Source organism: Gigantopelta aegis, chromosome 10, assembly GCF_016097555.1.
Source record: "Gigantopelta aegis isolate Gae_Host chromosome 10, Gae_host_genome, whole genome shotgun sequence".
Classification (NCBI taxonomy): domain Eukaryota; kingdom Metazoa; phylum Mollusca; class Gastropoda; order Neomphalida; family Peltospiridae; genus Gigantopelta; species Gigantopelta aegis.
The window spans coordinates 73,926,438-73,950,827 of record NC_054708.1 but is presented as its reverse complement, the minus strand read 5'-3'; the positions used below and the strand labels follow the sequence as shown (position 1 = coordinate 73,950,827).

Genomic DNA, 24,390 nt, shown 5'->3' with positions numbered 1-24,390 from the left:
CTATCTGATTGGTTCCCATCGTGGCCATTTGGTTTACTGTGAAGTGCATAAACCAGTCTAGCGGACATTTTTCCACTCGGTCAATCTGAACACAGCCCAGTTGTGAGAATAGGCTCATCGAAGGGGTTACATCTCTTGACACAAGCACCTCTGGTGAGCACTCTACTCCATTTAGGAGGGGCCCCAATGACATGAGACGGAATGCCAAGGGAACTTTGGGGGAGGTTTGGAGGGGGATCGTAAAAAAAAATGAAAATCAGAAAGAAATGTTTTATTTAACGACGCACTCAACACATTTTATTTACGGTTATATGGCGTCAGACATATGGTTACGGACCACACAGAGTTTTGAGAGGAAACCCGCTGTCGCCACTACATGGGCTACTCTTCCAATTAGCAGCAAGGGATCTTTTATTTGGCCTTCCCACAGGCAGGATAGCACAAACCATGGCCTTTGTTGAACCAGTTATGGATCACTGGTCGGTGCAAGTGGTTTACACCTACCCATTGATCCTTGCGGAGCATTCACTCAGGGTTTGGAGTCGGTATCTGGATTAAAAATCCCATGCCTCGACTGGGATCCGAACCCATTACCTACCAGCCTGTAGACTGATGGCCTACCACAACGCCACCGAGGCCGGTGAAAAAAGAAAGAAAAGAAAGAAAATTAATATATAATAAAATTATAACTATCGCAAAATTTAAGGGGGCTCCCCTAGATCCGCCCGTGTAGATCCCCAGTCCCCAATTTACCAAATGGCTAATAATTAAATTTTCTATTGTTCATCTTGAAATCTGTGAACCTAGCAGGGTAATTTTTCATTGAGAATCCAATGACCAAAATTGTCCCCAAAATAAAAAAACATTTTTACTGTAAGGCAATCAATTGACTACTCTCCTCAAACTTTCCAGATAAGTGGATGAGAGACTGATTTAAGGCTATTAGACATATAGTTAAAGACAATACAGATGAGTATGCACTGCTGCTCTTTTTTATTAGCAAGGGATCTTTTAAATGCATAATACAGGATTACACATACCACAGCCTTTGTTATGCCTTTGGTTTAAACAATATTTATTGCCGTTCAAAAAAAACAGTAGCGGTATAGTGATTAGCCAACAGGCATTAGCCCTAGGTAGTCCTGTGATTGGTGATGAATGTGAGTGTGTTGGTTATTTTAAACAAATAAGTTTCATCTGGGTAAAAAAAAATATGCAATTTTATTTCATCTACTACCCATTGTCTCAGAAATGAGCAGCTTGACCCCCATTTTTTCTGATGCACTTTAAAGGTAGTATTTATATCTGTGGCGTTTATGTCAATTGATACGCTGCAGGTTGGAGTTTTAGCAACATATGTTACTATTGTCATCTATGGGATTTGATTTGGTAGTATACACCCTATTATAGCCTCTCCCAACATTTTACAATATGAATATATTACAAGCAATAAAATAAAACATGATAACTTTTTCCAAATTTACTAACAAAGAGGGGAAATAGAAGGAAGACAAGATAATGAGGATAAACAGGTTATTACCTGTGTTAGGCTTTTGATGGCTGGAATGAGAACTAGCCCAGTGGGAATCAAACATGCACTTTTTTACTAAAATAAAATTCTCTTTCAATTAAAAAAGAAAAATATTTAACTAAATCTTGCCTACCACTTTTAAAATAAATTTTAATTCCATTCCTAGTGTTATAAAACAATGACATGACATGGCATAAAATATAATAAAGTGCAATACCTTTTCAATCTTTGGATTGTCCATTAAAACTTTGTAAAACATGTTGGCTTGTAAGTTATAATTCTACCAGCTGTTTGGCTCGTGTTTGTATTTTCTTTCTTTCTAATTGTCTTTATTTTTTCTAAGTTGTGTTTCAAATGCAAAAAACTGTACTTTCTCGTGAATGTCGAGCACGTGTTTAAACCTCATCTATCGATGAATCGCCCTCACACTCAATACTGTTCAATAGCATGAGTTTTCCACGTGCCTATAGCATGTCCCTGATCCCAGTGTAATCATTGAACGCAGTGTGTATAAGCCTATATAATTGTGTTCGATCGGAACGTGCAATTGGTGCACAGTCCGGATAACTGTACAAAAGACCAAGCTCGTGAATCAGGAAAACTTCGCAATTAGCATTTAACGTCCAAGTTTGATTTAAACATAAACACACCCACATACCAACCTCAGGGGCGCATTTGATGACAGTAGGCCTACAGGGAGAAAACGGTTCGCTTTTCATGCATGTCATAACTTATGGCATGGTTTACAACCTGAAATTATTGGGGCGTGTTTAAAACACGGACTCCTTTTATTATTATTATTTATTATTTATTATTAAATTTTTTTTATTATTATTTTATTTTAATGGACCCAATGTCAAAGTCGGTATATTATAGAATGCACGTTAGAACCGTAACGGCCGTTAATTAATGGAAGAGAATAATTAGAACAAACGTAACACTTATCACATTTCGAGAGGGTATCATAACTGGCATAGATCTATATGTCTAACCGCTGGATGCTAGTGTGGCCATGTCACCCTTTTCTTACTCACCAATACAAAAACCTATGTTTCGCCAGCCGCCTCCGCCCCCCCCCACCTTCCCCCCCACCCCCCGAATAAATAATTAAAAAAAAAACTAAACAAAAACATTCGTTGGACATTAAAATTATAATAGGAAGGAAGGAAATCTTTTATTTAACGACGCACTTAACACATTGTATTCACGGTTATATGGCGTCAGACATATGGTTAAGGACCACACAGATATTGAAAGAGGAAGCCCGCTGTCACCACTTCATGGGCTACTATTTTTCGATTAGCAGCAAGGGATCTTTTATATGCACCATCCCACAGGCAGGGTAGTACATACCACAGCCTTTGATATGCCAGTCGTGGTGAACTGGTTGGAACGAGAAATAGCCCAATGAACTCACCGACGGGGATCGATCCCAGACCGACCGCGCATCGAGCGAGCGCTTTTGTATTTATTCAAAAAACCCTCAAAACGTTTTAAAATACAAGTATTTGGTGTGTAACACAAAGAAAGGAAATCCGCTACCGTCGAATAGGCCATTCCCATCAATAAAACATCAAGGCATCTTTTATATGCACTTTCCCCGATAGACAGGACAAAACATACCACGGCTTTTGGTGCCCCAGTCTTTGGGCATTGACTGGAACGATGAAAACCCGGATACGAATCAACAGAGAGCGATCGATTACTTTGCCATGATGGGGCGGGATGTAGCCCAGTGGTAAAGCGCTCGTTGGATGCGTGGTCGGTCTGGGATCGATTCCCATTGGGCTATTCCTCGTTCCAGCCAGTGCACCAAAATTAGTATATCAAAGGCCATGGTATGTGTTATCCTGTCTGTGTGATGATGCATATAAAAGATCCCTTTCTAGGCTACTAATGAAAAAATGTACGGGGGGTGGGAGTGGGGTGGGGGGGGGGGTCCCTCTCTAAGACAATATGTTGGCTGTGTTATGTGCCGTCATATCTGTGGAATGGTACACGTAAAATATTCCTTGCTCTCTGAGACTATATGTCAAAATTACCAAATGTTTGACATCCAATAGCCGATGATCAATAATAAATCAATGTGTTCTAGTGGTGTCGTTAAACAAAACAAACTAGCTTTACTATCTAGATACGCAGATATGTACTCTGCTGACAACACATGATGTTATCCCTACCCATATGTAATGAAGGCCTACTCAACTGAATTTTATTTCCCTCATCTCGATTCGCCCTCCAAAACACGGAACCGAGCATCATTTTCGAAAAGACTCCCGAGTTTTCACAAAGGCAAAATTAATGACACGATCAAAAATAATATGCCCGGAGCAATAATTATATACCATCAAACACCTGGGTGTCGGTGGTGTCGGGATCTAGTGCAGTCGGTAGAGCGCTCGCCTGATGTTCACTGGTCCGAGGATCGAACCCCCTCGGTGGATCCATTCTCTGATTGGGGGTTTTCTGTCTCAACCTGTGCCCACAAATGGTATATCAAAGTCTGTGGTATGGGCTATCCTGTCTGTGGGTAAGTGATAATGAAAAAATAGTCGGTTTCGTCATAATTACCAAATGTGACATATGACAGCTGATGATTAATAAAACATGTGTTTTAGCGTGTCAAACAAAACAAACAACTTTTTAACTATGGGTGTCAGATTTTATTATATACTCTCTTCAAACAAAACAAACAACTTTTTAACTATGGGCGTCAGATTTTATTATATAACTCTTCAAAAAAACGTTGGGGAACTCTTATAAGAATTTACAATTGCCAAAATTGTAAGGTATATTAGCTGTGGGGAATGGTTATATGATAATAGTGAATTAACTGGGCAAAGATTACAATCGGTAGTTCAGTATTACAGTAGGTTTTACGACCACCAAAGATCTTGAAGGACGATTGGGGTCAGAAGTGAAATTTGAAAGTTGTAGTTTTTTATCAGTATATCGCAAATTCAAACAATAAAAATAACTAAAAACAAAACAATAACAACTGTATGATCAACAGAATCAAAAAGATTGACAGAAATCATGTTTCACAGTGATTAAAGGACCTTTCTGGAAATTGTCAAATTCGAGAATGACACACGACGCACGTGTACGGGGCAACTGCGTGATGCATGCGCAAACTATGGAATATGTTTCGGTGTGTTGATAAACAGACCTAAACGTTCTTTACTAGGATGTCTGTGGTCAAACCGTATTTTTAATAGTTCAGGTTCCCCTACTTTGAAGAGTATATATTAAAGGGACATTCCTGAGTTGGCTTCCATTGTAGTGTTTATATTGCAGACGATGATTATTTTTTTTAAATCGTGCGAAGGGCACTTCGGACGGGCGGGGCGTGGTCACGGGAGCCCTGTGAGTACCCTGTTAGCCCCCTCTGGATCCACCAGTGGATGTGTCCGACTAACAGAGCCTTTTTGATTAACTGAATTGAACTGAATGTTTAACGACACCCCAGCACGAAAAATACATCGGCATTTGGCACTGACGTATAGCCAGGGAATGGGGGGCACGGGTGCACCCCCCCCCCCAATTACACCTCCCCCTCCCACTACATTATATGTTTTGTCTCCTCATAACATGATTTATAGAGAACTCTTTTCTGAAAATGTATTTAAGATGTAAGTTTAGTCGTCAAAAAGCCCGACTGTCAGTCGAAAACATCTTACAATGGCTGTAGACTCGAGACAGATCCTTGAATGTAACACAGCTTTTATGATATAAAACTGTATTATTATAAAACACTTACCCATGCTCGTCTGGTAACCTTTTTAAAGGCACCCATAGGTCCAGGATGGAACGAATGTGAACTTCAAATGAAGCCACTTAACATGGTTGAGAACTCATCAAAAACACAATTTGGTGTTCCCCTCATCCCCAGTGCATGCTTGTAGCACGCTTGTAGCATAAGCTCGACATACACGGGCTTACTGAACTGTTTCCACCCGAGGTGATCATTTTTCAATCATGATTCTCACTTTAATCTTAGTTTAGACGTATTCACAGACGATTAACATATCACACGTGCAGGGTTCAGGCTGGAAACAAAACATGAGCAATTAGAAATTTCAATCTGAAAATATTTATCCAAATCTCAGTTTCAGTTAGCCAAACAATATAACAAAATTAGGACTTCAGATATACATATGTATTTGATTTATTTGATTTTCGAATTAACGATTGACGATTTAAATAGTTGCTGAATTGAACTTTAATATAGCGTGCGATTTCCACTTCACATGTCGTTCATACGGACCAGACAAAAGATACAAAGATACACGAGATCTAATATCTCTCTCTCTCTCTCTCTCTCTCTCTCTCTCTCTCTCTCTCTCTCTCTCTCTCTCTCTCTCTCTCTCTCTCTCTCTCTCTCTCTCTCTCTCTCTCTCTCTCTCTCTCTCTCTCCGTGTGTTTGTGTGTTTGTGTACTTGCGTGTATACGTGTATGTTTATATATATATATATATATATATATATATATATATATACTCTCTCTCTCTCTGTGTTTGTGTACATGCGTGTATATGTGTATGTTTATATATATATATATATATATATATATATATATATATATATATATATATATGTATATATGTGAGAGAGAGAGAGAGAGAGAGAGAGAGAGAGAGAGAGAGAGAGAGAGAGAGAGAGAGAGAGAGAGAGAGAGAGATATTAGATCTCGTGTATCAACACATTTTCATTTACGGTTATCTGGGTATATGGCTAAGGACCACACAAATAATGAGTAAAAACCCACTGCCAGAACTCCAATAGCTACTCATTTCGATTTACAGAAATTGAAATTTTATATGCACCATCCCACAGACAGGGTAGAGCGTACCATCACCTTTGTTACACCGGTTATGGAGCACTTGGCTGGAAAGAGAATAGCTAACCGACGTATACTGGATTCTTGTGATCGCCTGATTTAAAACGTACGAGCCCCATTCTATAGAAAATTAAAATATGAGGTTCTTTAGACTTCTGGTACACGTCATTACTTTTTAAATAGTGACGAACGTAACAACGAATTGGTTTCGATACGTGTATAAATACAATATTTATTAAAACCACTGAAACATCCACAAAATGTGGACGCCCCTCTTCCAGTCCACCACTGAGCTCCACTTGTCATGTCCTCTGTGTTAAATACATACTATTTGACGATAAATTACACACCACCATTAATTACTCCATGCGGTTCAATACAATTTCTGTCAGAAAATATTCTGTAAAACATACAACCCTATCGAGAGGGTCGTGTGACTACTGGTTTAGGAAGTGCTTTCCCTTGACAAGTACGGTGTTAATATCCATATCAACATATGTCGACAAGGAACATTTTTGGTTAGCCACCCCCATGCCAGAAAACCGCCTTGTGTTGCTGTTATAGAATACTTGGTGGCAGTATACCACTTGCAAAGTTGTTATCAATTAGTACTACATATAACAAGAAACTTCAACATAGGTCGGCTATAGTAAAGTTATTGTTTTTTAACGACGCCACTAGAGAACACTGCTCGGTGCAAGTGATTTACACCTACCCATTGAGCCTTGAGGAACACCCACTCAGGGTTTGGAGTCGGTATCTGGATTAAAAATCCCATGCCTCGACTGGGATACGAACCCAGTAACTACCAGCTTGTAGATCGATGGCCTAACCACGACGCCACCGAGGCCGGAAGGTCGGCTATAGATGATTTCAAAAGGCATATCAGAATTTTGTAGTATTTTATTTATGAGGAACTATTTCCTATATCCAGACTATATTAAGTTGCTACAAGTAACGACACGACAAATGATGATGTGGTGCCTTACATCGTCAGTCAGTTTTGGCAAATTCGACATGTTTCTGTTCTTTCTGCCGTGTGTAGCAATTCAAAATGTGCGTCTATGATTAAGCTCGGGGGAGAGAGTAGCCCAGTGATTAAGTTCCTAACAATATTTATTTCATAGAACATACACGAATAAATATTAGCATTTTTGGCACGTAATTTTAAATGGCCATGTTCAGTGTTTTCCATACCCTCCTCCATTAGGGAGATGACAGCAGCTAATATTACTTTCATTTTCTGCTGCGGGGGGGGGGGGGGGGGGGGATGTATTTCTTCACTTGGGCCCTTGTCCCTACCAATCGTTACAACGTAGTCTCCTCCCCCCCCCCCCCCCCCCCCCCGCTTTACATCATCTCCTTGATCCATACCAACCCAAGGCCACATCCTATAATGTATTGCGGGGAGGACCAAAAATTAAAATGTGTTTTGTTTAACGACACACTAGGGCACATTGATTTCTAATTCATCGGCAATTGGATGTCAAACATTTGATAATTTTGACATGTAGTCTTAGAGAGGAACCCCGCCGTAAGCGTACGAGACATGGGGTCAGGGCGGCAACTCACCCCTTGTGCTGGAGCAAAACCTCAAATTAGGGCAAAAATTATACAGATATTCAGGGAAAATGTGCTAACGTGATACCTTTTTACTGTGTATTTTCATCATTCTACCCTAAAAATTAGTTTTAATACATATAAAAATGCGTAGTGCTTCGTGTGCAACCCTATATATAGCTGTTTGGCAGTAATACTAATATGAATATATTGTAATCCAAATTTGGGCAAAAGCTAGCCTGCCCCCCTCCCCCTACAAAAATGGGTGCTAGTACACCTATGAAACCCGCTACATGTTTCCATTAGTAAGGGATCTTTTGCATGCATCAATACACAGACAGTATACTATAAGTACGGTCTTTGATATACCAGTCGTGATGCACTGGCTGGAATCAAAAATAGCCCAATTGGCCGGGAGGGACCAAGTCAGAGAAAAAACCAGTGATTAATTTATTAAAAACACTAATTCTTAATCCAGACCGAAATGTGACTAATGAATTTTGTTCTGTTGACGTGTATATCATGTTTGTAGACCTACGAGATGGAGGTCAGATGATGGCTCCGGGCTGCCACCGTCCCAAGGCAAGGACATTAGGTGCGTGTGCAAAGGGGAAGGGTTTTGAGGTCGAACTATCCCATGATCAAAGCGATTTTAAAGAAAATGTATATTCCGGATAGCATGAACCGAACACCCCTAGAAACTTCACTTCCAGTCTAAAACTACCACCACCACCCCTGCACAATACCCTGCACACGCGCCTGGGAACTGAACATTTTCCGAGACAAAAAAAAAAGAAAAAAAGAAAGAAAAAAGAAAAGATGATGATGATGAAAAGAAGTTTGTTTTGTTTAACGACACCACTGGAGCTCATTGATTAACTTTGACAGTCTAAAATAGGAAACAAGTACATTCTTCAATTAGTAGCAAGGGCTATTTTATATACACCATCCCACACTGTCAGACAGGATAGCACATACCACGGCCTTTGATATACCAACCTACGAGATGGAGGTAGATGAAAGAGGCTGGCATCCTCTCAAGGAAACCAGGTGCGCGTGCAAAGGGGAAGGGTTCTGGGGTCGAACCATCTCCCGTTCAAAACGATTTTAAAAAACCCCTACATTTTCCCCGGAAGCATGACCCGAGCCCCCTAGAAACTTCACTTCGTTGCTTTAGGTGGGTTAATTACTAAGTGTAAGGAATTCAATGTGTGTGTGTGTGTGTGTGGAGGGTGGGGGGGGGGGGGGGGGGTAAGTTAATGTTTATCCGAATTAAACGAAAATGCCCGAATCTCGATAACAATGTGTAATCATATCTGCATTGCTACCAAACAGTTATTTTAGGTTCCAAACGAATTACTATGCATTATTACACGTATTAGAACAAATATTCGAGTGAAATGATTGAAATACACGATGAACAGGTATCAGGTCAGCTCATTTTACCTGAACGTTTCCGTAGTTTTTGCCCGAATGCTAATATTTGCTCCAACACTCGGAGGGGTGGGTGGGGTGGGGTGATTCCTAACACACACACACACACACCCTTGTCTAGTACGATTATGATCAAGTGCTTGCTAATTAAGAACATGTCTATATGATTGGCTTCTGCGTTGCTAGGTAACAAAAAGCGATTACACAGAATTGAGGACACATCCAAAAATACCACCCAAGTAACATGGTAAATCCCATATGCCATTAGATTATACCACAAAAAAACAGAAAAAGAAAAAACAGAAGAAAAAAAAGAAGAGTCGTGACTCGTTGATAGAGCGTCCGCATGATGTTCTAAAGTTCAAAGGTCTCAGTGATTCCTCACTGGCAGGACTTTCCTTTGGCACTCTCACATATAAAGAACATTATAAATACTGTTCATAAATAGAGTTAGGGTTAGTGACAGTGCCAAAGGAAAGTCCTTCCGAATCCTTTAGTGTCTTGTTCCAACAAGTACGGCCTGATCAAAAGGATAGTACTTGCCTATGTGCCTGTGGGAACGAAAGGAACTTGTATTGCAGCCATGTATCTTTCCGTGACAAACAAACACCACCTTAATTTAATTTCTTGATGACGATGCACCATACCAAACATTAATTTCACTACACGATCTTTAATATAAGTGATTAATATTAAAGCTAGCTTGTCCATTCAGCAAATAAATGTCTAAGAAGTCGGTCAGTGTCAACATGAAGTTACATTCAGCCACTCGGGTAATGGCGTCGAGAAATGAAAACTCAAAAAGAGAAATGTACAGTCTGCACGTGTTTACAGTTGGCCGGCTCGTGTGGGCCGTGCTGTTCGAGGACGTAACTGTGTAATTACCGACTTTACTCACCCAGCTTTCGACAGGACTAAGCGTCTGTGACGTATCTGTGTTCGGGGCATAGTACACATCTTCCAAAAACAAACCCTCACTGCAGAGGTTGTCATCGGCTTTGTTGTTTGTGTCCGAGGGTGGGTCAAGAAGGGCATCAACCCCAAGGTCTTTGGGCACAGTTTCCACCGGCTTCTCGCTCCCTCCATCTGGTTTATCCTGTTGAGTATTGTTCCTAGACATAGCAGTGACACACGATTACTACTACTAAAACAGTCTACCGGTTCTGAATACAGTTGCTGTCAAACACAAAAATCGTGACGTAATCCGTATCCTTCAGTTATTGAACCAATCAAACAAGCTGTTTAATAAATAAATCACCCAAACCGATCACATATTGGCGCGTTCTGGGGGGAATCGAGCGCTCGCGAACAGTTTGACTGGTTTTCACCCCAGACTGTTCTACGACATTCATGTAAACATTAGACACAAACAACAGTCTAGAGAATGACTGCGAACGTCCTGTATCCAGAGTATGATACTGTTTTAATTGTTAACAAGGGAGGTAACGTAGCATCGTATTAGTCTAGTTCACTTTTCCAAGGGCCCAATAACTTGACACGGTTTGTTTGTTTTGTTTAACGAAAACATTAGAGTACATTGATTTATTAATCATCGGCTATTGAATGTCAGCCATTTAATAATGTTTAACATATAGTCTTAGAGAGGAAACCCGCTACATTTTTACAATAGTAGCAAGGGATCTTTTAAACACACCATCCCACAAACAGCATAGCACATACCACGGTCTTTGATATACCAGTCGTGGTGTACTGGGTGGAACGAGAACTAACCGTATGGGCCCACCGACAGGTAGCGATCCCAGACCGACCGTACATCAGGCGAGCGCTGTACCACTGGGCTACATCCCGTCCCAACCCAAGGATTCTAACAATTTTTACTGAGAGTCTTGGTTCCCAAACCACAAGATCATCCTTACTTGCTTGTTGTCTCACCCCAAATCCCAAGATTACCCCTGCTTTGCATGGGACCCCTAAACCCAACTGTCACGCCAGCTAAAAAGTTATATTATAAATGTTTTGTTTGTTTTCCATGTCATTAAAACAAAACAAGCAAACAGTAAAACACAACACACAACATTTTCTCCTGGTTGGTGAAGAATATGTTATTGTTCCCTGGCTCTTTTTTCAATGCTTCCTTGGACAGCGGGTTTCCTCCCTCAGTATCTGTGTGGTCCTTAACCATATGTCCGACGCCATATAACCGTAAATAAAATGTGTTAAGTGCGTCGTTAAATAAAACATTTCCTTCCTTCTTCCTTGGTTATTTTTGGCTACGTATGGTCCCTGCCATACTAAACCAAATGCACAATTCGCTGAAATTCTGTTTTAGTGTGAATGTGTTTTTTAAAAACCCCATGAAAAATGTATGAAAAGACACAATTATAAGCCATAGTTTGTTTTCTCCAATATTTTAGTTCAGAAAGCAAAAATAGTTGACGTAAACTGATTCTCCGAATAGGGCGAAAATGCTAGGGTCTCCGGAGACATGCTCACCGGAACCAAAATTGAAACTTCGGTTACTTTTAAATGCATTCTGGAGTATATATAGGTGTCGTGTATACATATGAAAAAAAATAAAGTAAAATATATTTTAATAATGTTTATTATTATAAATTTGTAAAATGTTAAAACTTTGATGAACAATAATTTGAAAAGGAAGCCCATAATATATACTACTGAATTACTGATTTTGTTTTTGTTTGATGCACTGAAAGTAAAAAACAAAAAACATTCTGCAAAGCCGTCGAGTTCAAAGCAGTTTGTGTACAGTACTGTTCTGGATCTGCAATTCTGGGCTTCTATAATTTTTTAAAATTCCACTAGCCATGGGATCAGGGATTTTGTAAATCCACTAGCCATGAATAAAAATCCACAAGCCCTACTTTTGTATGTACATCATGGGTTCTAGAATTAAAAAATAAAATCGCCTACGATAGAGCTAGTGGATTAAAACTTCACAAGTCATGCTTAAAAATTCATTTGCTACATTTTAACCATTGATAAAAGCAATATGATACACAAGGTTTTTTTAAATCATTAACGCTGTAGGTCTGTTCAATCCAGGATTTTACTTGGGTAAGAAAACAGCACATGTCGGGGTGTCAAATTTAGATACCCACTAAATGAGTTTTTGGCTAATTGTTTGTCGGGGTTGAGGGTTTTTTTTTTCATTTCTCTATTGTCATACACCAACCAAGAGATATTAAATAACTGTTTGTTTCTGAAAATTTACAAAGAATTCATTGTAGTCATGGGTTCACTTTCCGTAGGACACCCACGAAGAGCTTACACCCTCAGATCTGTAACTGAAATACTAAATGCCGTTATCAACGCTTCTGTGTTACAAAACAGTTCATGCCGCCATTGGAAACTACAACAGATCTGGCGTGGAACCACCCAAATACGTTTTCAGATCACTAACGGTGGATTTAAAGATTTTGCACGGAATTGTTTCCATTTTCAGTCGCTTGTAAGCTTCGTAACGATGGCAACCACCAAATGAGTAATAGTAGTCGCCTCCTAATCTACCCGTTATCCACAAAACGTCAATGGGAGGTACGTCATCTCGGGAATTCGGATCCTGAAACAAACAAAAAATAAATTCATATTTAGGAAGCCGTTCAACAAGTACGTCCACGGTACGCAATCGCGTGTGCAAGCATCTTTGCAGAGCGAGCACATTATTATTATTATTATTTTTTTTTTTTTAAACGCCACTAACACAGAAAGAAAGTTTGTTTTGTTTAACGACACCACTGGAGGACATTGATTAATTAATCATCGGCTATTGGGTGTCAAACATTTGGTAATTCTGACTCGTAGTCATCAGAGGAAACCCGCTACATTTTTCCTAATGAAGCAAGGGATTATTATATGTACTTTCCCACAGACACGAAAGCACATACTACGGCCTTTGTCCAGTTGTCACCGGCCTCGGTGGCGTGTCGTGGTTAGGCCATCGGTCTACAGGCTGGTAGGTACTGGGTTCGGATCCCAGTCGAGGCATGGGATTTTTAATACAGATACCGACTCCAAACCCTGAGTGAGTGCTCCGCAAGGCTCAATGGGTAGGTGTAAACCACTTGCACCGACCAGTGATCCATAACTGGTTCAACAAAGGCCATGGTTTGTGCTATCCTGCCTGTGGGAAGCGCAAATAAAAGATCCCTTGCTGCCTGTCGTAAAAGAGTAGCATATGTGGCGACAGCGGGTTTTCTCTAAAAACAGTGTCAGAATGACCATATGTTTGACGTCCAATAGTCGATGATACGGTAAAAAAAATCAATGTGCTCTAGTGGCGTAAATAAAACAAACTTTACTTTGTCCAGTTGTGGTGCATTGGTTGGAACGAGAAAAAACCCAATCAGCAGAATGGATCCACCGATGTGATTCGATCCTGCGACGCAAGCGAGCACTCAACCGACTGAGCTAAATCCCGCCTCCCCCCCCCCCCCCCACTAACACAGAGACCAAAGGGGAGAGCTGGAGGACACTCGACACACCCATAATGGCACCCGTCAAATGGATGAAACTCTGTGTATGTGGCCCGACACATTGAGCCTAGCGGTGCACTGGTAGCAAAAAAAATCCCCATTGCCTACCAGCCTCAAGTCCGATGGCGAACGTTGTTTATATGGAGGTCGAGTTATGCTTCCCTGGAAAATATATCGAAAAATATGCTTGAGCAGAGGGTCGACCCCCGAATACCCCACTGCACACGCGCATGTAACGCAAAATGTGACATTTGTTATGCCCCTACCACAAAGTAACCTTTAATAAATGTGAGACTGAAAATTAGTTATTATATATGAATATATGAAACTGGTTTCCTGTTTGGGGTAACTGTGGGTCCACCGAGGAGGTTCGAACCTACGACCCAAGTACCTCAGGCAAGCGCTTTACCAACTGAGCTTATAAACCCCGCCCCACTGAAAGACAATTTGCGAGCCGTTTAACAGTTAAGAAGGCACGTGTACAGGGGTGGACGGGGGAAGTCAAAACCCACCTGCTTCTCTCTCTCTCTCTCTCTCTATCTATCTCTCTCTCTCTCTCTCTCTCTCGTGTATCGGGCTGGCGGTGGTATAATTTTAGAAGAGGGGGTTGTCTTGGCATTACAAAACATTATTACACTGGTGAGGGTTATAATAAATGTAAAAGAAAAACCAATTCCCAATACCAGTCTAATATGCGGGGGGGGGGGGGGGGGGTTGTTACACCATTATACATGGGGGTGGGACGTAGCCCAATGGTAAAGTATTCTCCAGATGCGCGGTTAGTCTAGGATCGATTCCCGTCAGTGGGCCCATTTGGGGTATTTCGCGTTCTAGTCAGTACACCACGACTGGTATATCAAATGCTGTGGTATGTGATATCCTGTCTATGGGATTGTGCATATAAAAGATCCCTTGCTACTAATAGAAAAATGGGCGCAGGTGTTGACTTACGCCGGCTCCTTCGTCCAGGACAGGAAAGGTGTTGGGGTGGGGTGGGGGTGGGAGAGGGGACCGTCTGCGCTTGGCAAGTGCAAGAGAGCACAAGCAGTCCGACCAGTGTCGGTAGCGGGCGGAGGTGTTACCGTCTGCGCTTGGCAAGTGCAAGAGAGCACAAGCAGTCCGACCAGTGTCGGTAGCGGGCGGAGGTGTTTGTGGTGAACATCCCGTAGGATGGAGTCCAAAAATGCAACAGTTTGCGCAATTTCGTGAGGTAATTTTGGGGATACAATCCTATCGATTTTTAATGATACACTCGTGCGTATGCCTGGCTACGTGCTAAAACGACGTTTGGTTAAATTTTAAAACTTTGTTTTGTTTAATGACACCACTAGAACACATTGATTTATTAATCATCGGCTATTGGATGTCAAACATTTGGTAAGGTTTTACTTGTAATTTTCCCATTAACATACAGTAATTTCCCTAGACAGGACAGCACATGCCACGGCCTTTGATATACTGGTTGGGACGGGGGAAAAAACGACCAACGAATGGGTCCAATGAAGTGGTTTGATCATATGATTACATTTATGCGCGTGTTAAAACGTCATTAAAAGCATAATTGTCTGTAATCATTGATTTATTTCAGTAATTTTGCGAATATGCTTCATACCAAATCTTACAACTGTTCCAAAATTATAGATACCAATACTGACAGCAAGTGTGGAACAAAAGCCTGCCAATTATAAACAGTGGCGTAGCCGCGGGGGGGGGGGGGGGGGGGTGTGGGTGCACGCCTACCCCAATCAATTCTTTTATTAACATTGTATTACATTTTATAAAACCATCGCATAACACCTGTTACTAAAACTGTGGGTTGTACCCCTCCCTCAGTATACTCAGTGTATTAAAAGGGAAAGACTGCGGCTTTACATTCATCTCTTTGATCTTTATAATGTCCTAACAAACGATTTCTTTATCCAGGGCTTGCGCTGTCGGTAGCTAAATTATCCATTCGCTAATTTTTACAAATTGTCTCTGGGTTATATGTTTGGGAGTCTTATAAATAACAGCAAACAAACAGACAAAGAAGAAAAAAGAAAGAAAGAATTCACCTCCAACACAACACCGTATACGTCAATAAGCAATCACTTTCAGGTAAACGTATACGTCACAACGCAATACATTTCATCAGTGGATGGCATGGCTGTGGCAATGGTATGTCTTTAAATTAATAACACGTGCTAAATTGTCGTGTGAGATCATCAATAACATGATGTTCTCACCAAAATATGTAACAAATTCACATTGTGCTTTACTATGAAAATAAGCAAACTGGATTAGTTGGGGTTTTTAAATTGTCTTGTAAATGTCCAATTTTCATTAAACTAACTTGCGTTGATAAAATAATAAGAGAAATTGTTTTTGTTAGTTGTTGGCAGCAGCTATACTTCCGACACCCAACTGAAGAGTATGCACACCCTCCAAAGATAAATATCAAATTAATAATAATATATAATTAAACAACTCGTCCAGTTGCCAGCATCTTCCAAGGCCTAGGGCGGGATGTAGCCCAATGGTAAAGCGTTCGCTTGATGCGCGGTCGATCTGGCCCGGGATCGATCCCCGTCTGTGGGCCCATTGGGCTATTTCTCGCTCCAGCCAGTGCACCACGACTGGTATATCAAAGGCAGTGGTATGTATTATCCTGTCTGTGGGATAGTGCATATAAACGATCCCTTGCTGCTTATCGAAAAAGAGTAGCCCATGAAGTGGGTTTGTGCTTTCACTATCTATGTGGTCCTTAACCATATGTCCGACGCCATATAACCATAAATAAAATGTGTTGAGTGCGTCGTTAAATAAAACATTTCCTTCCTCCCTTCCTTCCAAGGCCTATGCAATTGTTAGAAAGGGTAAGGTAAAACTTTAATCCAAGCAAGTTATTGGTGCAACTTGCAGCGCATGTGTTCAAGACGGGGCGAACTGGTGGGAATTTAAATGAGGTATAAATTAAACTACCTGTAGGCCTACCAGAATTGTTTCCATCAAAGACTGTACTTTCTGTTCATCGAGCACTGGCGGAATTGGCCGGATCAGAATTTGTAATGGCACGTTGTGGACTTCGGTGATGTGCGCTGCGTGAATTGTATAGCCTTCTGGATGTTTAGACCCAGAGTCATACATTATTGAACTTTGACGATCTCTGGAGCTTGGACTTGAAGACATCGCAACTGCTGCAATATTATAACGCATGCAGCTTCGACTATTTTGTGCTTTAGCAATGTCTAGTAAAGTAATCAGTAGGCACCGACGCAAAATACATGTTTTCAGGAAATGTCGCAAACAGCACCAACCAGGCATAGTCACATAACCCTTGGTTATTTCGTCATATTTCTTCGTAAAACAAAGCACGTACCTAAACCAGGAAGTAAACAGGAAGTAAATACTAGAAATTATAAGGAAACTAGTTTCTAACAGACTCCAAACCAGATATTACATAATTCAATAATAGGTCTACAGTACTAGTATATGGAGTAAAATAATCAGGGCACGAGCTATTGGTGTGTCCAAGTACGTCCCCTTCGGTACGTACTCTGTGACACGCCATTCTTTGATTTCTCTTGCCTAAATATATAAAGAAAGAAACTTTTTAAAAAAAAACACCCCACAACAAAAACAACAACACCCGGAAACCTGGTGCAGTAGGCCTAGCCTGGTCATAAATAGCAAACCATAGGTTCGACATTAGCGCCCAGAGGGCGGGACGTAGCCCAGTGATAAAACGTTCGCTTGATGCGCGGTCGATCTAGGATCGATCCCCGTCGGTGGACCCATTGGGCTATTTCTTGTTCCAGCCAGTGCTCCACAACTGGTGTAACAAAGGCCGTGGTATGTACTATCCTGTCTGTGGGATGGTTCATATAAAAGATCCCTTGCTGCTAATCGAAAAGAGTAGCCCATGAAGTGGCGACAGCGGGTTTCCTCTATCAATATCTGTGTGGTCCTTAACCTGACGCCATATACCCGTAAACAAAATGTGTTGAGTGCGTCGTTAAATAAAACATTTCCTTTCCTTTACATTAGCGCCCAGGAAGGTGAGACAGTATATATACAGTCTACAGTTCTTCTTTGTGCAGTAACATTTTAATCTAGTAGGCCTACATTTAGGCAGACTCGACAGCCCTGTGGTTCTAAATAAGGAGCTCTATCAAAGGTGCACAATTAAATAGCAGCTTACCAAATATTTATAAATTTTGTCTTTAAAAGTAAAGATTATTCATTTAACTATGTGCTTATAAACGTTCAGTCAAATAATTGTATTTATTAACAATCTAATTAAAATTAGCTCCACTATTACATGTGGATCTAACAGCAGCCCGTTGGAGCTCATGTCCAGTTGATCTTTCATTCGACCAATGAAAACCTTACTTGCAAAATCATGCCAGTGATTTGAAAAGAATTTGAAAACATTCGGAATTATGCCGAGGGTATACGAAATGATTCGGGTGAATTACGAAGTATGCCGGAAACTAATTTCAATATAAAATTTTATATAAAATTTGTTTCAAGACGAAAATAAATCCGTGATGTTATAGCCATAAAATCTGTTTATACTAGTATACAATCCAGAGTTTATTACTGCACTTTCCCCCCATGTTTTTCTCAATGCTGAAATAGACCAACAAGTTCGCCTATTGCATAAATAGTCTCGCCCGATAGTTTTAGAATTTGTATGCTCCCGAATAACACTATAAAAGGCGAAGTGTAATTGGTCGATATTTAAATTGTTATTTATAGATGAAATGTCACCTGGACATGAGAGTCCACACAATGCTGTTAGATCTACTGGTAGTAGACCAGTAGAGCTAATTTCAATCAGATTGATTTATTAACAGAAAGAAATAATTAAATTTTATAGGAAAATTTGTCAACGATGACTGAAAGGTTATATTATTAGTCTGAAGGAATTACCACATGGGTATGCAAACTTTTGTGCATATTTGTTATCTGCAGATTCTGATTCCGTAAGGGGTCCTCATGCATTGATCTCAATTTTGGTGGAACCAGTGTCTTCCTTGGCTCCAAAAACCATGGGGTAGATGCAAGAATTGCTGTTCTCTGTCAAGTTAAAAGCAAGCTATGGCCATTTCTTTGTTTGGTCACCATCTTGGATTTTACAAATTTCTCAATTTCCCACAACAGAGTTAAAATTCGCAGAGAACAACTCTGCACTAAATGTTGCACCCTTCGGCCCCAAATTGGCATTAATTTTGGCAACTGGACTATGTAGACTCAGTGGAGTTAATTTTGCACACATTGTTTAAACCCTTAAACAATTTTATGTAGGATAGTTGAAAAACAAAACAAGACACAAAAAAAGAAGAAATAAACCCTAACTCACCCACCAATCCCCCTCCAAAAATAATCTCACCAAAACCCACCCAAACAACAAGCAGCAAAACATAATTTATATATAGATAGTAGTATACAGATATCTTCTTTAATACTTCAATATGATTGGTCGCAGAATACTAGAACGAGAAAGCAACACAAAATGGTTGACGTTGTCAAAATGCTGATAAGAGTCACGTAACTTCGTCGTAAGTACCACTATTGCATCATTATTGTCATTGAAAGTGAAGAAATGTGTGTTTGCTGGTATACTGGTAATGACTGAGTGATTGGCATTAGATAGCATATCATGTAAATGGATGCAAAGAGAAATGGATGCCGAGATTTTGGAGCAACATTTTTTCAGCTGTTCTGTTGGGTTTTTTTGGACTGAAATTTGTTTTGCGTTTAACGAACACATTGATTTATTAATAATCGGCTATTGGTTGGATGTCAGACATTTTGTATATATTATCCCCAGCTGATAAAAAGTAGTTTCGTTTTTGTACAGACGGTGCAGTGTTCTCGCTGGGTGAAAATTAAAGTAGGGCGGCCGCGCGGCTTGAAACCCTTCAACCCCCCCCCCCCCCGCAAAAAAAAAAAAAAAACAATAAAAAAAAGAAGAAAAGAAAAGGATGGTTACCATATTGTTGTGTGTTGGATGACTTTGTGGAAAAACATACTTCTTATTTTGTCTGTAAAAAAGTTTATACGAAATACAAGCAGACTCGTTTTTTAATTGAACCCGGGATGTTATCCGTCTTGACATTCACGGGCAGTTCCGCTTTTGCTGAACCGATCAAAGTTTTAATATTATTATTTTTAATAATGATTTTAAGATATACGAAAAACAATAAAGATGTTTGTAAAGTGATCCCCTAATGTCGGATACATTTTTTGTTATTTCCATCTTCATAAAATGAATCGATTGTTGTGATAAAATATTATTGCCAGCTGATAAAAAGTAGTTTCGTTTTTGTACAGACGGTGTATATATTATTTGGCACCCAAGATAAATTATTTTAAGTATAAACATTAAACACTACCGTTGTTTTTATAAGCGGTGTTATCCCTCCAAAATGAAAAGTTTATAATATTTTATAAAGAACTGCTGAATAAACAGAATGATGGAAATGACAGAAAGTAAAAATCATCAGTTAAACCAATTATATCTACAATAGAGGACAAAATATTGGACGATAGTGGAAACAAAAGACAGAATGACCGTTCTTATCACGTGACAAATTTGGCGCCAAATAAGTGAGTTTTTGTTTTTTTCAATCGGAATTGCTGAATCCGTAAAAAATAAAAATGTTTTCATTGCTCAAATAAATTACAACTTTTCTTGTTTGTATTAAACATACAAATGGATACAGGTATGGGACCAAATAGAGGCTGTTAAATTACGTTGTACGGTAACTGTCGTAAATGATTCATCAACTGCTTTTTCGTACACACCGCAGCTTGTTTCCTTTGATGTCCAGTGTGCAGACTGATCGTTGTTTTTGCGTTTTTTATGTGTGGAAAAAAGTGTGCATTTGGAAATAGCAGAGACAGGTGCTGGAAAATATAGTATGGTGCTGGAAAATTAGTGCGCAGAAAAATAAAGCATGGCGGAGGGCGGCAAAATGCAATAGTCACTAGTTTGTATTGAGGTCAGCAGTTTGTATAGCTCAGTCCTAGTAGATGATCCAGGTTTTCATTATAATCCATATTAAAAATATACACGTGTAATATGTACCATGATAGACAGATCACTCATTGATGAATTTCTATTTCACTTAAAGATCACAAGCATGGGTCACACTGGAAAGAAATTTGTTTCAGCCTAAGTGAGGTGTATTTGTTTGACATTGTAGTTAGCCATTAAATTATTTTAGTATCTAGGGGACAGCAAAAGACCACTTTAATGGCCCACTTTTATTTTATTTTGCACAATGACTAACATATGATTTTACACAATGCGTGCAACAATTACACTTTTAACAATATTTTGTTCTTTAATTATATTTCCCAGGTATTGCTGAGAAGATAAATTAGAAAAAAAGTGGAAAATGACAGCAGTGGCTGATGCCAGTGATGCCCATGGGCAGAAATGGATGAAATCTGGACGATCAGTTGTTTATTCATTTGTGCGATTTGTTAACTGCACTAAGAGGCGTGTAGATATTATATGGCTGAACTATGAAGGAGCTCGGGTCAAGTACCGAACTTTGCAGCCTCATCAGTTTGTAGATGCAAACACATTTGTCGGTCACCCGTGGGTGTTTCGAGATGCTGACACGGGAGACAGATTAATGGTACAGCTTCGTGAGGTGTACGAACCTGTTGGGTGGTCGTCGTCTGATGGCTGGCCCCCACAGCGTAAGGTTGTCAATATTTCTATTCCAGGTTTGTGGGTTTTGTATCTCGTCAGCAAATCAAATAGCTGCTTATCTTGTGTTTAAAATTTTGCATTACCAGACATTTGGATTTTTTTGTTTTTTGTTATTGTTGAGCAATTCAACAATTATGTAATGATTTGGAGGAAGGGGAATTATGGGAGTGAGAAAGGTATAATTATTAGGTTTCAAGTGACGTTTTCAAAATGTAAATGCAGACAGTTGTGACCAATTTTTCTATTAATGATATTTTTTAAATAGTGAAAATCCACTAATTTATAAACAATGTCTTGCAGTGAATTTAATAACATAAATAAATGATAACTAGTTCTTTTTTTTTGTTACTGCTTAAATTATTTCTAATTCTACATTTATCTTTTCAGTATATTCTTTGAAACAGAGATGCATTCAAGTTGTTCGGAGTTTTGTCAATCACAATTCAGTTTCTCTTTTGGACTTGCCAGTATCGCTAAAGGTAGATTTGAAAAATGCTTTTAATTCAGCCTGTTCAAACACTGACAGCTAGCAAATATAAGAAGACACAATATTGCAAGATTGACCATTTGAAGAGGAAAAACTTTTCAGTAAATTTATTCAGAGGAGATTCTGACTCTACTGACACTTTCTAAGGTGAAGACAGAAGGAACTCCTCGGTGTAACTTGTCAGACGGAAAAGACGATTTCCAAATGGGAGTGATTCTTAAACAAAACTTTCCAAAGGGAAGGAACTCTTAATAGAAACTGTTCCAAAGAGAACAAAATCTGTGGAAGTGGATCTTTGAGGAAAAATAACAACTCTTTAGTAGTGTTTCCTCAAAGATTAAATTTTTTCTTTGAATTTTTGAAATGGCATTTAAAGACGTTCAGCACATTTATATATTTAGGTCCACACAAGATAATACCATGCCATTGATTCTGTTTTCTAGCTTGAATTTTTTTTAAAAGTCCTTTTAAAACAGAAAATATTTCAGCTAAGCTGGCCCATTCATGTTATAATGCAAATTAATAATAATAGATTTTTAAAAAAGATAATTGTTTTAATTATGCAAATAGTAATGTGTATGTATATTCTTAATACAGATTAACTTTTTAGTTTGTTTGGTCTTACAGTGTAAATAATTTAGTGGTTAAGCCAAAAACAAATAGGATTTTGATCTTGTGTAGCATGTTACGGCTGTGTACATGATGTCCTAAAGTTAAGGTGTGAATGAAAAATGGGATAAATGCAAAATTAGACTTATGAAAGTGATGAATGGATGAAATCATTGTGCATACCATTTGCAGTGCTGAATGTACATGTGCAATCTTCTGTTTCAAAGTTCGGTTGAGGATCAATAGCTCAACAACGTTTTTAAAAAATAATGATCACCTCAAACAGTAAATTTTTTAATTTAGTCATAATTCGTAGAAAGTGCCAGTAGGAGCAATGTTTTGGTTCAAATAGCTGGACAGATAAGGACTGGGATGTGGAGTTGGACCTCAAAAGAAGTTAAAAGATGGAGGAGTTGCCAGAATATATACATATAGATATATATACATACAAATAATGTGCTATTGTTCACTTGTAATTAGAACCCTCAAAAGTGCTTAAGTGTAATATATGTGCAGACCCTATGACAAAACATCAATATAGTTAATATAATAATAGCAATAACACAGTGAAATTTCCTGACTATGGATTAGGGTTTTAGTTGAAGTAACTCTTTGCTATTACTGTTTAAGTGATTCCTTATTTCTTTCCATCGGTATATTAAAGGGACACACCCTAGTTACGGCTAGTTGTTAACCATTACGGCGTTGTTTTTCGCTATTAAACCCATTTTTTCACAAATAAAATTGCACTTTACTTACCGTTTATTATTTAGAATATACATTTCCATTCACCTGAAGTGTTTTTTGGTAATCCTGGTTTTTGTAATACCACAAAATGCATTTTTCGTATTTCATAAATCGCACGCACATCTGAGAAAAAAACGTTGAGCAGACAATGTCTAATCTATTTTTAGAGGGAATATTTCCATTTCAATGTCACAGACGTTGGTATATCACGTGACCCGTTATCATTTTGGTTCGGTTTGTTTTCTCATGCAATCAACATCCGATTTGTTGTTGTTCATTTGTGAGATTTTTCTTCACAGTTCGTGAATATTTTCAGTAACAAGAAAGTTCAGACAAGTAAGTGTCTCAATACAAAACGTTACAAACCCTTAAAACCAATAATTTTGCTAAGTCTTACGATATCTGGAGAGGGGATACAACCAGGACACAACAGTTGGAACAAAAAAGTAAAGTTTGTTTTATTTAACGACGCCACTAGAGCACATTGATTTTTTTATCTTATCATCGGCTATTGGACGTCAAACATGTGGTCATTTTGACACTGTTTTGAAGAGGAAACCCGCTGTCGCCACATAGGCTACTCTTTTTTCGACAGGCAGCAAGGGATCTTTTATTTGGCCTTCCCACAGGCAGGATAGCACAAACCATGGCCTTTGTTGAACCAGTTATGGATCACTGGTTGGTGCAAGTGGTTTACACCTACCCATTGAGCCTTGCGGAGCACTCACTCAGGGTTTGGAGTCGGTATCTGGATTAAAAATCCCATGCCTCGACTGGGATCCGAACCCAGTACCTACCAGCCTGTAGACCGATGGCCTGCCACGACGCCACCGAGGCCGGTCCAGTTGGAACATGTCCAGGAGAGGTGAAAGAAACGCACCCCAAGTTTGTGAAATTTGTCGTGACGTAGGCATTGTTGTGCTTTGAGGGACATCTACTGGTGACATCAGAATACTAACTTTCAAAATTATTTCAAGCAATTGGGACATGGGGATTCCCATGGTATTTATCGATATAA

General features: G+C 39.3%; 3 protein-coding genes across 5 annotated transcripts in view; 1 reads left to right on the top strand and 2 right to left on the bottom strand.

Annotated features, from left to right (window-relative positions):
• The window catches only part of LOC121384440, a 38,090-nt gene extending 27,109 nt beyond the window's left edge, over positions 1-10,981 (bottom strand). Inside the window, exon 1 of one of the 2 annotated variants that reach the window (XM_041514836.1) lies at positions 10,263-10,981. In XM_041514836.1, coding sequence (XP_041370770.1) covers positions 10,263-10,484 — 222 coding nt within the window. In that variant the 5' untranslated portion in view covers positions 10,485-10,981. Of the gene's footprint in view, positions 1-1,748; positions 1,841-10,262 lie in introns of those variants that run through there. The other variant, XM_041514838.1, reaches the window with a different exon arrangement.
• A 930-nt stretch (positions 10,982-11,911) lies between these two features.
• Positions 11,912-17,182, bottom strand: LOC121383169 (sulfiredoxin-1-like). 2 transcript variants are annotated; one of them, XM_041513000.1, is made up of 2 exons: positions 16,780-17,182; positions 11,912-12,905 (listed from the first exon to the last, which is right to left on the bottom strand). In XM_041513000.1, the coding sequence occupies exons 1-2, from the start codon at positions 17,119-17,121 to the stop codon at positions 12,696-12,698; spliced, it is 552 nt and encodes a 183-aa protein (XP_041368934.1). In that variant the 5' UTR covers positions 17,122-17,182; the 3' UTR covers positions 11,912-12,695. The 2 variants fall into 2 exon arrangements, with proteins under 2 accessions (XP_041368934.1, XP_041368935.1); XM_041513001.1 differs by having other exon boundaries at positions 16,792-17,182.
• Positions 17,183-19,275: 2,093 nt separating this feature from the next.
• LOC121383346 (von Hippel-Lindau disease tumor suppressor-like) lies at positions 19,276-23,384 on the top strand. Its single transcript, XM_041513323.1, has 3 exons — positions 19,276-19,361; positions 21,170-21,543; positions 21,917-23,384. Exons 2-3 carry the CDS (start codon positions 21,207-21,209, stop codon positions 22,057-22,059), a joined length of 480 nt encoding a protein of 159 aa, XP_041369257.1. The 5' UTR covers positions 19,276-19,361; positions 21,170-21,206; the 3' UTR covers positions 22,060-23,384.
• The last annotated feature ends 1,006 nt before the right edge of the window (positions 23,385-24,390 follow it).